At 25.1% G+C, this 13,526-nt stretch overlaps 1 protein-coding gene and 1 long non-coding RNA gene across 3 annotated transcripts; one reads left to right on the top strand and one right to left on the bottom strand.

The window, feature by feature from the left end:
- Positions 1-928: 928 nt before the first annotated feature.
- Positions 929-2,450, bottom strand: LOC105109777 (uncharacterized). The gene is made up of 3 exons (XM_011004584.1): positions 2,177-2,450; positions 1,836-2,061; positions 929-1,644 (listed from the first exon to the last, which is right to left on the bottom strand). The coding sequence occupies exons 1-3, from the start codon at positions 2,414-2,416 to the stop codon at positions 1,217-1,219; spliced, it is 894 nt and encodes a 297-aa protein (XP_011002886.1). The 5' UTR covers positions 2,417-2,450; the 3' UTR covers positions 929-1,216.
- An 8,311-nt stretch (positions 2,451-10,761) lies between these two features.
- LOC105109775 (uncharacterized) lies at positions 10,762-12,549 on the top strand. Of its 2 annotated transcripts, none has more exons than XR_839325.1 (3): positions 10,762-11,199; positions 11,301-11,339; positions 12,242-12,549. It is a non-coding gene; the product is annotated as an uncharacterized LOC105109775 (long non-coding RNA). The 2 variants fall into 2 exon arrangements; XR_839326.1 differs by having other exon boundaries at positions 10,762-11,049.
- Positions 12,550-13,526: the final 977 nt, after the last annotated feature.

A 13,526-nucleotide genomic window follows, 5' to 3' on the forward strand; every position in this document is an offset into this window, starting at 1 on the left:
AATGATAAATTAAAAAATTTACTAATTTAATTAATGATGAATTCTACTTAGAAATAAAGATGATATATTAAATAATTGATTGATATTTTAGTTCAAGTAATTTGATCCATTCTTTATAGTTAAAAAATCTAATATAAAAAACTTAGGGGTTGATTATTTGTAATAAGTGATGCTAGATAAACCAAAGTGATTAATAGTTATAGTAGCAGTAAGTGGTACATATTAAGTCATGTAATCGATAACTAATATATATAAAAAGTCATTTTTAATAGATGTAGAGACTCTCCAAGCATAAAGATAGTAAATTTATGAAAAGAGAAAGTATAATGATATTTTAGAAAAATAGATTCTGAAAATATATATGTTAAAAATAAAGAAATTATAAACTTTTAACTTGAAGAATTCATAATATATTTATAGTCTACAAATCTTGTCTTGTTATGAAGAGAAATGATTAAAATTTAATTTTATCCCTATAATATTTTAAGTTGTATTATACTTAAAATAAAATATATATTAGATTAATATAAAATATTAAGAAACTCACATTGATTATCAATAAAATTTCTAGTAAGTTTTGGGCTTTGGCCCATTAAAAATGAAAAATAAATATAAACATGTTATTTAAATCCAAACATATTAAATTTGTATGTGAAAGCTTAACCCTACACCAAGGGTGTTAAGTAACACACCCAACAAGATAAGCATGAACTCAAATAAAAAGTTTAAATCTTTGTCTTTTAAAGGATTGAGTTTCTATTGTTTGGATGAAAATTAAATAAAAATAAAAATAAAAATATAGACAGAAGAAATAATTTATAATTACATCATAAAAAAATCCATGCTTTCAAATAATTATTTTAAAAAAAATATAAAAATAGAAAGCAAGACAAATCTCCTTTAAAAGAGAAGTTCAATATATCCGTATCATACAATCAACCAACCCCACTCAATTACCTAGCTCTCAAACCCAACACAAACTAGTATTTATTTACAACTAAACCGTGGACAAATTTATTTATTTTTTCTCCACAGATGCAAAATTAGGGGTTATATAGCGCGGCACAAGTGTCTGAACTTGAACATGTAAAACTTTTCTTCTGAGTCTCGCTCGTCAAGTGTGCTCATCATGCCACGTTTGCATGCATGGATAATTAAGCTGCCCCAAGGTCTTGATTACAGGAATCCCTTTAGGCATAATCTTCCGAAATTTGAGTCACAAAACTTGAACTGCTGTACGGTGCCAGACAGGCAAAGTCTCCGATAGATCACAAGTTAACATGGATGCCCTAGACTTATGCGGGCGCCGGTCCGAAAATCCACCAGGCAAATATGGTGCTGGTGTTGTTCTCTCAAATGTGCCTGCCCACTTAGATTGCATATACTTAAGCTTCCTCCATGGACCCAAGTGCATCTTCTTCTCCTTCATGCACTTTTTAGCTGCTGAGCATAATATCTTGATCAAGGCTTTTAGCCTTTCCGTCTTGCCTACATATACCTCTGGTAACCGGTTAATTAGTTGTTTGTATTCATGATTTGCTTTCGCCATCTCAAATTCGGCTCGAAAATTCAACTCAATTACCACTCTCATCTCTCCCTTCTTTGAATTTAATTTGCCCACCACTTCCAAAAAAGTGTGTTCCCCTGCATAAATTTGCAGAAAAATGTTTAACCCCGGCAGTCACTTAGATCATACATGTCTATATAGCTCCATTAATAACATCCTATGGTCTTAATCAATACTGATTATTTCATATATGATTGTCATTTTATGGTTAACAGTGAAGAACATTTTTGTCATAAGAAGATAGAAAGAAATGATTTATGTGTTGAACCTGAAGGAATTTCTTCAGATCTCTTCCACTTGGACTTGCAAATGGCACAATTATAGCCTTGATTTTGAAGCCGAATTGAAATTTCTCTTTGCAAACAATTCCGGCAAGCTCCGGCCATCGGTTTCCAACACAAACAATACATGCCAATCCCATCAATTTCCTTCATAGCTTCTTTTGTAGCTTGACGAATTTTGGTCTCAAGAGGACTTGTTCTATACAATGTTCCCTGCAAAAGCAACCGTAAATAATCAATACTAATTTCCATTACGCATAATTTAATCTCACAGTGACCTTAAAGTACCTTGGGCACATTGTAAATTGAAAAGAAAATGAAAATTCACCTGAAGAAGTTGGCTTTGTGTTTCCCAAAATCTGTTGTTCTCTTCAACATTACAAGGACTACTCTCATCATCATCATCCTCATTATAATCACCTGAGGTACATGAACTCTCATGTGACACTTCCTGTTCTTCCCAAGATCCGAAAACAATGTCAGTAAAATACGCTGGATCATCAGAAAATCCGACATCCTCCTCAAAACCCCTGTAGTTTAAAGGTATTCTGGCTATGACTTGAGCCATGTTATTCTTAAACAAACAAGGCTTCAAAAAAAAGAAATGTTTTGAGTTGTGGTTTGGAAAAGTCCCTGAAAGAGTGGCGTATTTATATTAAGATTTCAAGACCTAAGTGGACGTACTATATGCCGCATACATGAAGGTTGTCTGTAACTTATGTGGCAAGTACTCATTGGATCTTGAGCAAGTTTATTACAGTGGCAGCTGTGTTCCACGTCAGTCTGAGCAATAATTGTTTAGCTGGAGAACTCTGGATATGCTCAAAATATTCTATCATGAGATGCTAGTATGTTACAGAGTATTGGTCAAGTTTATTAAGATAATCACACAAGGAGTGATCATTAACTAATTTGAAAATTTGTGAGGATTTATCCTAATAATAGGAGGTTGTGGGGTCTGTTATAATTAAATTAGACAAATAGAAAGTTGCCATGTGGGGAAGGAGTTTTGGCATGGCATTTTGTAGGGTTTTTATTTTGGGTTAATCCAAATTAAGTGGGGGTCTAGGAACATGATGAAGTTCTTGGCATATGCCATCAGGTTATTGCATAATGCTACTTGCAAGGGGATATAAGGATATTTTTACTAGGATATTCTATAATTTAGTTTTCTTTGTTTATATTTGGTTTGGTAATATGGTGTATGTTATTTTTTTTAAAAAAAATATTTTTTAGTTAAAAATATATTAAAATTTGGTTTGGTAATATGGTGTATGTTGTTTTTTTTAAAAAAAAATATCTTTTAGTTAAAAATATATTAAATAAATATTACTTCATTTTTTTATATATAATTATATCAAATCATAAAAAATAATCTAAAAGGTATAAATTTGATACCTTTTAGATTATATCAAAAATAATCTAAAAGGTATAAAATAATCTAAAAATATATAAATAAATATTACTTCATTTTTTTATATATAATTATATCAAATCATAAAAAATAATCTAAAAGGTATAAATTTGATACTCTTTTAGGTGAAAAAAAAATTAAAAGATAATTTGAAAAATAAGCTCAACTACAAAAATAAATACACCATTACTATTTATCTATCTAGCTGGTAATGTGACATTTCAAACCATGTTTGGTTTGGACTGCCTAGACAAGTGTTATGTTAGTGTTTACTAAACATATTCAATAGATGATAGATAATAATAAATACTCGACTCGTAATTTGTTGCGGGTTAGATATATTTTTAAAATAAAAATATTGAATTTATTAACTTTTCAAATTAAGAAACATATATAAATTAAGCTGAGATATTTACCTAGTTGTATTCAATAATTTTTTATCAAAGAAAATAATAATAATAATAGAAACACAAATTAAATTGATTGAATAAAAGAAAAGAAAAATATATTATGCAATGTTGCATATATTAGAAATATTATTTGAAAATAATTTTTTTGATTTTCAAGAATAAAGTTTATTTAGACTAAACAAAAAATTATAGATGAATTAGAAAAACTCTTCAAAATTTAAATGTATATAAAAAAATAATCATTATTTGAAATAGGCTATCTAAATAAAATAAAAGAGAGAAGGAGTATTAATCTAAATATATAAAAAATTAAAAAATACAAAAAGCATTAACTTAAAAAAAATGAGAAAAAAAAAAAGAAGCAAAGCCTAACCCACATGACTAGGCTATTATTATTTTTTTATTGAGACTAGAGTGGACAACATGATTTCTTAAAAAGAAAAAAAATTAGACTATATACGATATTTGATTTATCTAATTTCTCTTTTTTTTATGATAATAAAAAAATCAAGGTTTATATTTTTTTACTTAAAAAATATTTTTTAACCTAAAATACCTACAAAATATCTTAAGAACCATAATAAACCTATCAATAGTATAAAAAATTTTAAAAAAAATCATCTCAAAAACTAAAATTAACCTGAAATCAAAAATAAAATTAAGTTTAGATATATTTTTTCATAAATTTAAGATTAAAAAAATATAATATGAATTTTTCTTATCAAATGAAACCATTTGAAATAAACATTAACAATTTTGATAGCTTAAATTAGCATTAATAGTATTTGTCTTTTTTTACCACTATAATTTGATTAGCTCTCCTAGTAGTTTTTCAACTATGAATTAAAAATAATAAAAATTAAATTTTATATTAAAATTAAATTTAAAAAAAATAAAGATACTAAAATCATATAATATACATTATTTTTAATGTTAGATCACTAAAGTATATCTTTTTCAAAACTTTTAGCACACACCATTCATGTTTGATATTTTTTTAATTTTAATTATCATTTTTTTAATTCCTTATTTGCTTAAGAAATTTAAATTAATTAGCTTTCAATCAAAATCAAATCATCAGAATAAAACTTTAAAGATTAAAATGAATTTTAAAATAATAAATAGGGCTACATGAATCATGTAGATAAATAACACATTTTAAAAAATAAATAAATAAAATAAAATAACATATTAAAAAATAAAAACTGAGCTATTTTAACTTTTCAAGTTGTAGTCAGTAAAAATGCTTGTGATACGTAGCATGGGTCCTATAGTTTAGGGTCAATGATTAGGCAGTAGCATGGGTCCTATAATTTAGAGTAAATGATTAGGCATTATAAAAATACAGTTTTAATATAGAAGAGATTTGTCTTCTTCGAATCCTTGTATATATATATATATATATCAATTTTGTAATATTTTATATATTTATTGAATTTACAGATATTTAATAATTTATAATATTTTATATATTTATTGGATTTATAGAATATTCAGTAAATAATTCAGAGAGTTTTTACTTCATTTAATTAATATAAAGTTTTTAAAGGAATTCGACCGCTTATTAATTGAAAGCAGAGGGGCCGGGTTAATAACTTTATAATAACCAAAGGGACAAAGTCGACAGCATCAGAGACCATGCATGAAAGTTTAGTCCCAAACAAACTGAACTTGTTACAAGACAAATTAGTTGTTAAATGGATAAGAGAAACTTGTTTGTCATTTTAAGGGTGCACGTGGCGTTCTGGTTAAATGGATTAAGACAAGCTCAATACAAGGGGCTCAAGTGGTTTTCGTTTATCTTTCGGTGAAAATGATTAACGGGGCTCCATTTCATCTTCAAGCTCAATAATGAAAATGGAAACTTCAATTCAAGATAGGTTCCTTTCTTTTTATTTTTCCTGCAATTAATTTTAAAGTTATTAAACTCAAACTCACGGGACTTATGGTAAATTAGACGTTTTAACCCAAGTTAAAGTTATTTTAATTTAAAAATAAAGATAAATTGAAATTTTTTATTTTTTAAAAACAAATTAAGTTTTAATATTGGACTCGTTAAGTCAACTTTGATTTGTTTTTTTATAAATAGATTTGGTTCAAGCTAGAGGCTTGGCTAAGTGGATTTCAAATCAATTATTATGCCTTCAAAGTTAAAATTTAAAATATATTTTTATAAAACCATTAAAAGCAAATTTGTTCTTGAAATTTAAGAATAACGAGATTTGTTTAAAGAATCAATTCTTATGCCTTCAAAGTTAAAATTTAAAATATATTTTTATAAAACCATTAAAAGCAAATTTGTTCTTGAAATTTAAGAATAACGAGATTTGTTTAAAGAAAAAGTGTTGGAATTAAACCAAGTTGTTATTAATTTCTAATCCTTATAGTCTAAGGATTTGATCTCCTAGTAGATATAGGTTTTTTGGTTGATATAAAATTTATTAAAGATTATTTTCTAATTAATATTGAATTTGTTGGTAATTGGATTTGTTGGTGGTTGGTTAGAGATTCTATAAATATAGTTGCTGGTTTTGTGTCTGTGTGTTTAAAAAAACACTTGTACTTTGTGTGGTTTTTAAAAAAAATATTGTGTTTATGCTTTAATTTTTCTTATAATTTTATTAAATTGCGTGACATGTATCAAAAATCAATGCATTGATTAATAAGATTATTATCTAAAAAACCATGTATTAAAATTGGAAAAAAAGAAATCTTGAATTAGAAAAAAAGAGGTAAACTTTTAAAAAAGTGATTATTTAAATACAGAATTCATAAAAAAACAATATGGAGGAAAACAATTCATAAGAAGAAGAAGAAAGTAACAAAGCAAAATGCATCATCAATCCTGAATGATAGTTTTTTGCCCACAAAATATGTTTTTTTCTCTCCAAAAATGTGATTAATGAAAAAGAGATCTCAAAGAAAATAAAGCTTTGCATCTTTTAGAAATAAATTGGTTTAATCCATTTAGATCAAATCCATAAAGTAACAATTTCTCTTATGATGCAATGAATGATGAAAATATTTTTTAAGAAAAGCAAAATATACAGGAATAAGCAATCGATGGGTATAGGTAAAAAAGCTTTGCCCATTTCACAGGCATTCATGCTATGAGCATTAGGTATGACTGCCTAGATTTAGCTTTTTGGGTAATTTAACTCACCAACCTTTTATATAGCCGGTACTTAATAAGCAGGAGGTGTGTTTTTTATTGATTTGTAAAGTATTTTTTATTTAAAAATATATTAAAATAATTTTTATATTAGTATATCAAAATAATTTAAAAAAATTAATTTAAAATAAAAAAATTATTTTTTTCAAAAATATTTTTCAAATACAAAAATAAACAAAATGTGTAATGCTAATGGTCCTTATAAAATAAAATCTTTTTTTTTTTTTGTTGTGAGATATTGTTTGTATTTTTTGTTATGAATAAATCGATAATATTGATTATATGTTTTATCATTATACTATGCGGAATTTTTATGATAGATTTATTTATTAATTGGAGTGTTTAAGTTGTTTATCTATAAATTCAAAAATCTTTAGGAATAGGTTTTTATTGATTTATATAATTAACTCATAATCAATTTATTTTCGAATTCTTAATTGGAGTGTTTAAGTTGTTTATCTAGAAATTCAAAAATCTTTAGGAATAGTTTAGGTTTATTAGAGATAACCTTGTTTCCCAGTGAAGGTTTTTATTGATTTATATAATTAACTCATAATCAATTTATTTTCGAATTCAAGACTCTTGACTGACCTATTTTATATATCTTACCTTTTATTGTTTGGTTTTTTAATTAAAATTCTTAGTTAAAAATTTTAATTACACAAAGTTTGATTTAATTAGAAATCCTAAATATATCCTAGACTTGATTTATTAGTTTGGTCTTTTGTTTATTTGCTTTTGTGTTAAGATGTTCTCTTGTAAACTCTCTTCTTATTCTGTCACTAATTTTTAATAATTTTGTTTTAAATATTGATTTTACTCGACTACTATATATATATATATATATATATAAAATTCTCACCACTAAACGCTATTATCCTTAATAATTACTCAGTTAACATCTATTCTCAATTTGGAGTGCTACTCCATGCAAGTGGACATGGCTTAGGGGTATATAAATAAATTTCCATGAACGACTACCTAAGGAGGCTAAATCAACTCACTAAAAAACACAGAGAGTTAACGTTCTCTCCATCAACTTCCTATAATTTTGGCAAATACACACACAACATAGGATATATTTATTTGTTGGAAAATGTTTTTTTTTATAAAAATAAATAATTAAAAAATAAATTCTTAAGAAATAAATTATTTTTTTAATTTTTGATAATATCATGAAAAATAAATTAAAAAATATTTTTTGTTGTTCGATATTTATGTCATGGAAACTAAACTAAAAAATATCTTATTAATATTTTATTTTTTAAAATTTTTAAAAAAAATAAAAAAAATCTTACAAATTAAAAAATTGTATGAGAATGAAATTGAAATTTTTTTTTAGAAATTATATCAAATAAAATAAATAACATTCAAAATAATAGAGATCAAATCTAATACATAAAAATATTATATGACGATGAAATTAAAATAATAATAATAATAATTTTATAAATTATTTTAAATAAAATAAGTAAAAATTAAAAAAAATAAAGAATACATTTAATAAATACAAAATTTCAAAAAAATATAATAATTATTATTTTTTTAAATAATAATATTATACGTGAGCAAGACCTCGTCAACCATGGTTTTCCTTTTTTTTTTTAATCCACTTTGTGCTTTCACTTTTCTTCTTTTCCTTATCCTTTTTATCGTGTTATTTTATTTTATTACAACTTATTTAAAAATATAATTATCATTATTTTTTAAATTTTTTAAATTTTTTTACTTTTTTTAAAAAATTATTTTTGATATTAGCACATTAAAATAATTAAAAAACAGTAAAAATATAATAATTTAAAATAAAAAATTAATTTTTTAAAAATATTTTTTAAAAAAATACTTAATTTAAAAAAGCACTCAAAGTGCACCAATTTTTCCATATTTTTATCTATCAAATTTTTTTAAAAAGAAAGAGTAAAAAAGGTGGTGGAAACCAATTAGTCCTGCATTCTGCCATCTTAAAAAAGGTGGTGGAGACCAATTAGTCCTGCATTCTGCCATCGAGATCAGCCAAACTAGTGCCACTGTGAAAACCTGTTGATGGTAAGAAGACACTGTAAAGAAAACTATTAGATTAAGGCTTTGTTTGTTGGCAGAAAAATTATTATTTTTTAAAATAAACTTTTTAAAAAATAATTTTTTGGAAAGTAAATTTTAAAAAAATAAATTTTTAAAAAGTAAATTATTTTCCAATGTTTGGTAATGTTATAGAAAATAAACTGAAAAACACTTTCTACTGTTTGGTTATGGTATGAAAAATAAAATAGAAAATAATTTATTTATATTTTATTTTTTTCAAGTTTATTAAAATAATAAGGAGCAAATCTTATAAATTAAAAGTTGAATAATAATGAAATTAAAAAAACATTTCATAAATTATTTTAAATAAAATAAATAATAATCAAAATAATAAAGATCAAATCTAAAAAAAAATGAAAAAATTAAAACAATGATAATTAACATTTCATAAAGTATTTTTCAAATAAAATAACTAACAATCAAAAGAATAAAAATCAAATTTGATAGATAGAAAATTTCAATAAAAAAATAATAGGAGAAAAGCAAATAACAATTATAAAAATGAAGACCAAAGTTAATATAAAAACTAAATTTTAAAAAATGAAATTGAAATATAAATATTCAAAACAAAATATATATAACAATCAAAAGTTTGAGGATCAAATTTGATATAATCAACAAATAATGACATTTCTAAATTTTTCACAACTTCCGAAAAGTGTTATCCTCTTAAATTTTTCAGGAAAACACTTTCCTGAAAATCAAGCCAAATTTTTCTTTGACTGAAAAGTGTTTTTCATTTACCAACTTTCTAACAATAAACAAATATAACAAATTTGGAAAGTAATTTCTAGAAAATCACTTTCTAGAAAATAAATACAATAAAATTTGAAAAGTGTTTTCCTGAAAACCACTGTTTAAAAAAAATATAGCTAAAAAGAAAAACACTTTTCTGAAAACTAAATCAAATTTTTTTGACTGAAAAATATTTTTTATTGATCAGAAAGTATTTTTTGTTGATTGAAAAATGTTTTTTGTTGATCAGAAAATATTTTTCATTGACGAACTTTTCTAATAATAAACAAAAATAAAAAATTTTAAAAAATAATTTCTCAAAAATTATTTTTTAAAAAATAAATATGATCTAATAGAAAATTATGGGAAAAGATACCTAGGTTTAATGAGCCTTGAAGGCACCCATAACTACGTTGTTTTGTCATGTTTAAACAGATTAAACAGCTGAATTTGTTATCTATATTCAAATATTGAGATAAATTAATAGATACTAAATAAAAAAATTATAAATCATTATTATTAATTATTTTAATATTAAAAAGTAAAATTAAAAAATAATTTTAATTAAAAAAATAAAAAATAACTTGAACCAGCTTTTATTAATCATTAAACTTGTAATTCTTGTGATATTTAGATAATTTTATAAAAAATAAAATTAAAAAACTTAATTTTTAACTAATTTAATATTAAAAAATATAATTGAAAAACATAAAAACAAAACCAAAGAATTAGAACCAAATTTAATATTTAAAAATAAAATAATATCCCATTTTATTTTGAGTTTTCTAGAAAATTAAATATAAAAATAAGCATCAATCAAATATTATATTTTTTTTTTAGACATTAATAACAAACAAGCCTAATCATAAATTAATCAAACTGGAGTGTAAAATAATAATAATTAATAATGAATTTAAAATTTGGTTTTTAAAACTTTAATTGTTTTAAATTAATAAAATTATTTTTTTAATTTTTAAATTGAACATCAACTGAGTGTTTTTTTTTTTTTCAATGCTGCGAGAACCAAATACAAAACTAACTACCGTAGAGAATCAAGCCTGGTCTCAAATAAACTGCACTTGAAAAGATAAAATAACGAAAAAAATTTGTTAATTTCCAAATCCAGCATCAACAGAGTGACAGTTTTTACTCGACAGCCAAATCTCTGGAAGAAAAAAGAAAAGACAGGAAAAAACCCTAAAATAACCTTACAAAATACCCAAGCCTTCCAGCATCATCAAGGGCAAACACTGTCTGCAGAAACCAATTTCATGCCAAATCTCCTAACTCTGATACAAAAGAAAGTGTCTCCGCTTCAAGTGATGATTCAACATCATCCAACAACTACTTTCTTGTCTTTCCTTTGCCCTCTTCTCAAGCTTTTCTCTGTAAGTGTCTTTAACAACTCCTAGCTAAAGAAATGAACATTTTTAATTTCACTTTGTAAACATTAGACTTCAAAATTGGATGATGTAGAAACTTTCATGTTATATACTAAACTGGATTGGGACATGAAAATTTTGATCTTGGCTATAAAGGTTGGAACTTTTTCTTTGTTTCTCTTGTCGGTCCATCTGGGTCTTTATATAATCCTTGTCATCATCAAGAAATTTATAGGTTTGGTTGTTCTTTCTTGCAGGGAGATGATCCCTATCGAGAACGGAATTATACTTTGAAGGTAATCTCTTCGGACAGTTCCCTTGTTTTAAGCATTTATTGTTTGTTCTTTAATTATTTTTTTTGACGATTCATTAGCAATACTTTTCTCTTTCAGTTAATTTTGGTTGATATTCCTCCTCAATTTGCATTAAAAGTTTTTGAAATGACATTGGCCATTGTCTTATTTTTGCAAATCTTTTTTTGTGTCGATATTGAATGCATGAATTAGAAAATGCTTCAATTCCTGAATAATTTTATCTATATGTATTTGTTGTTTAAGGTAGAAATTATACACAAATCATCTTAATTTAATAATTTAAATAAATAAAATTTTAAAATAAAATTTATATATATTTAATTATTAAAACTTTAATATTATATTAAAAAATCATCTCAACTTAATAATTTAAACTATCTTAAAATATAATTTATATTATTATATAACAGCAATTTATTTCTTTTCTACCTTGACATTTCTTCCGTGGGGATTAAGATCCCTACTTAAGAATTTGAACATCCAAGAGCCCAACCACATCAGATCCTCCCAAACCTTTGCAACTGTGTGAGTTTGCTATATTTTGTTCCGAGAGCGTGATCAGAATTCCGATATCACAGTTGCTCGCACTGCATGCTATGTGGAGAAAGTACATTTTCTTCCTCTGTTTAAGTGCATCAACAGCATTTAACCATATGTTCTTTGTTGTTTTAGTGTGTAGTCAATAGATTAAACATTTGGTGTTAGCTTATGATATAGGTAGATTGACTATGACTAACCAGCGAATTATTTATACATTATAGGCTCCGTTATGCGTTCAGACTTGCTTGCTTTCAAGTTAGTTTTTATGCAATATGGTACTATGATTGGGACTTTCAAGTCAAAACCAAACGCCCTTTTTAAACAAAAGCATGCCCCTTTTGCAGGAGGGTCTGAGAGGCGATGCAAGATTGAGCTAAGATCTTTCTGTAGAGGTGAGGAATAACCTTACATTGATTTCATTTTGCTTGGTTATGTCATGTCGATGTAGGTTGTAGCCTTGTAGGGGAGGTAAATTGATGTCTTATTATCCCAAGAAAGTCTCACCGTTCACATTTGAACTTTCAATTGTAAGCAAAGCTCTTAAGCTCACATTCCCTTCAAATTTCATGGGATTTATGTGTTGGCACGAAGAAGATTGTGGCATTTTTCGACCCTTTTTCTGCTAAACTTATGATCAGCCAAATTAAGAGTAGGAAGTATTAATTATTTAATAAAGTTCAAACTGGCATAAATTAAATAAAAATTAAAACAAATTTAGCTTTTTAAGCATGAAGCTCCCGATCTAATGTTTTATTTTTTCGTTCATCTATTTCCTTTTCTTGTATGAATTTTTATATTTTATCATTTACTGAAAAGCATGAATCTTTGGCTATATGAAACTGCGCTGCACTTGTGCTCAAACCTTGTCTCAACTCAAAATCTAATACTTTGGAAAAAGGAATGTAACAGAAAAGGCACACCGCCTTACCAAAACTTTTCTACAAGTTTCGTAACCCCCACCATCTTCTTTCTTTGTGAGGCTCAAGCAATTGCAAAGAAAATTTGAAAAAGAAAATTAAATGACAACTTTACGAGTTTCTAATTTTTAATATATTTTTAATCTTGCCAATAAATGAATTTTTTTATCCAATTTAACAAAATAATTACATAATTTTAATGTTTGTTTAAGAGTGTAGAAGAAACTAATTTTTTACAATATTTTTTGTTTAAAAATATATTAAAATATATTTTTTATTTTTTAATATTGGTATTTCAAAACAATAAAAAATTATTTAAAAAAAAAACAGTCCAGCGGCAGTTTTAAATTATTAGAGTGATCTAGACTCCAGAAATCAAAATTTTTGACAAGATATATTTTTTAATTGGATTCGCCCATGGCAGTATTTGTAACTATGTGATCATATTCATCAATCACTCAAGGCATTTGAGTCACTTAAGAAAACAGCTAAATATTAAATCAATAATAAAAGAAGTTCGGTTTTTTAAGCATGAAGCTCCTCATCTTTTTCCTTTTCATTTCTTGTATGAATTTTTATATTTTCTCATTTATACTGGAAAGCATGAATCTTTGGCTAGAGGACACAGATAAACTCGATCTCCTCATTATATTATCCTACCTTAAAAAACATGACACTTTGTCTATAATGAAATCTTGTTTAATTTATTGAA

This window comes from Populus euphratica, unplaced genomic scaffold (assembly GCF_000495115.2).
Source record: "Populus euphratica unplaced genomic scaffold, PopEup_1.0 scaffold228.1, whole genome shotgun sequence".
In the NCBI taxonomy this organism is placed as follows: domain Eukaryota; kingdom Viridiplantae; phylum Streptophyta; class Magnoliopsida; order Malpighiales; family Salicaceae; genus Populus; species Populus euphratica.

Excerpts from the sequence above, each read along its gene's own strand:
- LOC105109777 (XM_011004584.1), bottom strand. The coding sequence starts at position 2,416 with ATGGCTCAAGTCATAGCCAGAATACCTTTAAACTACAGGGGTTTTGAG. Across the intron at positions 2,062-2,176 it reads CACAAAGCCAACTTCTTCAG|GGAACATTGTATAGAACAAG; the intron begins GTGAATTTTCAT and ends TTGCTTTTGCAG. Across the intron at positions 1,645-1,835 it reads ATCTGAAGAAATTCCTTCAG|GGGAACACACTTTTTTGGAA; the intron begins GTTCAACACATA and ends AAATTTATGCAG.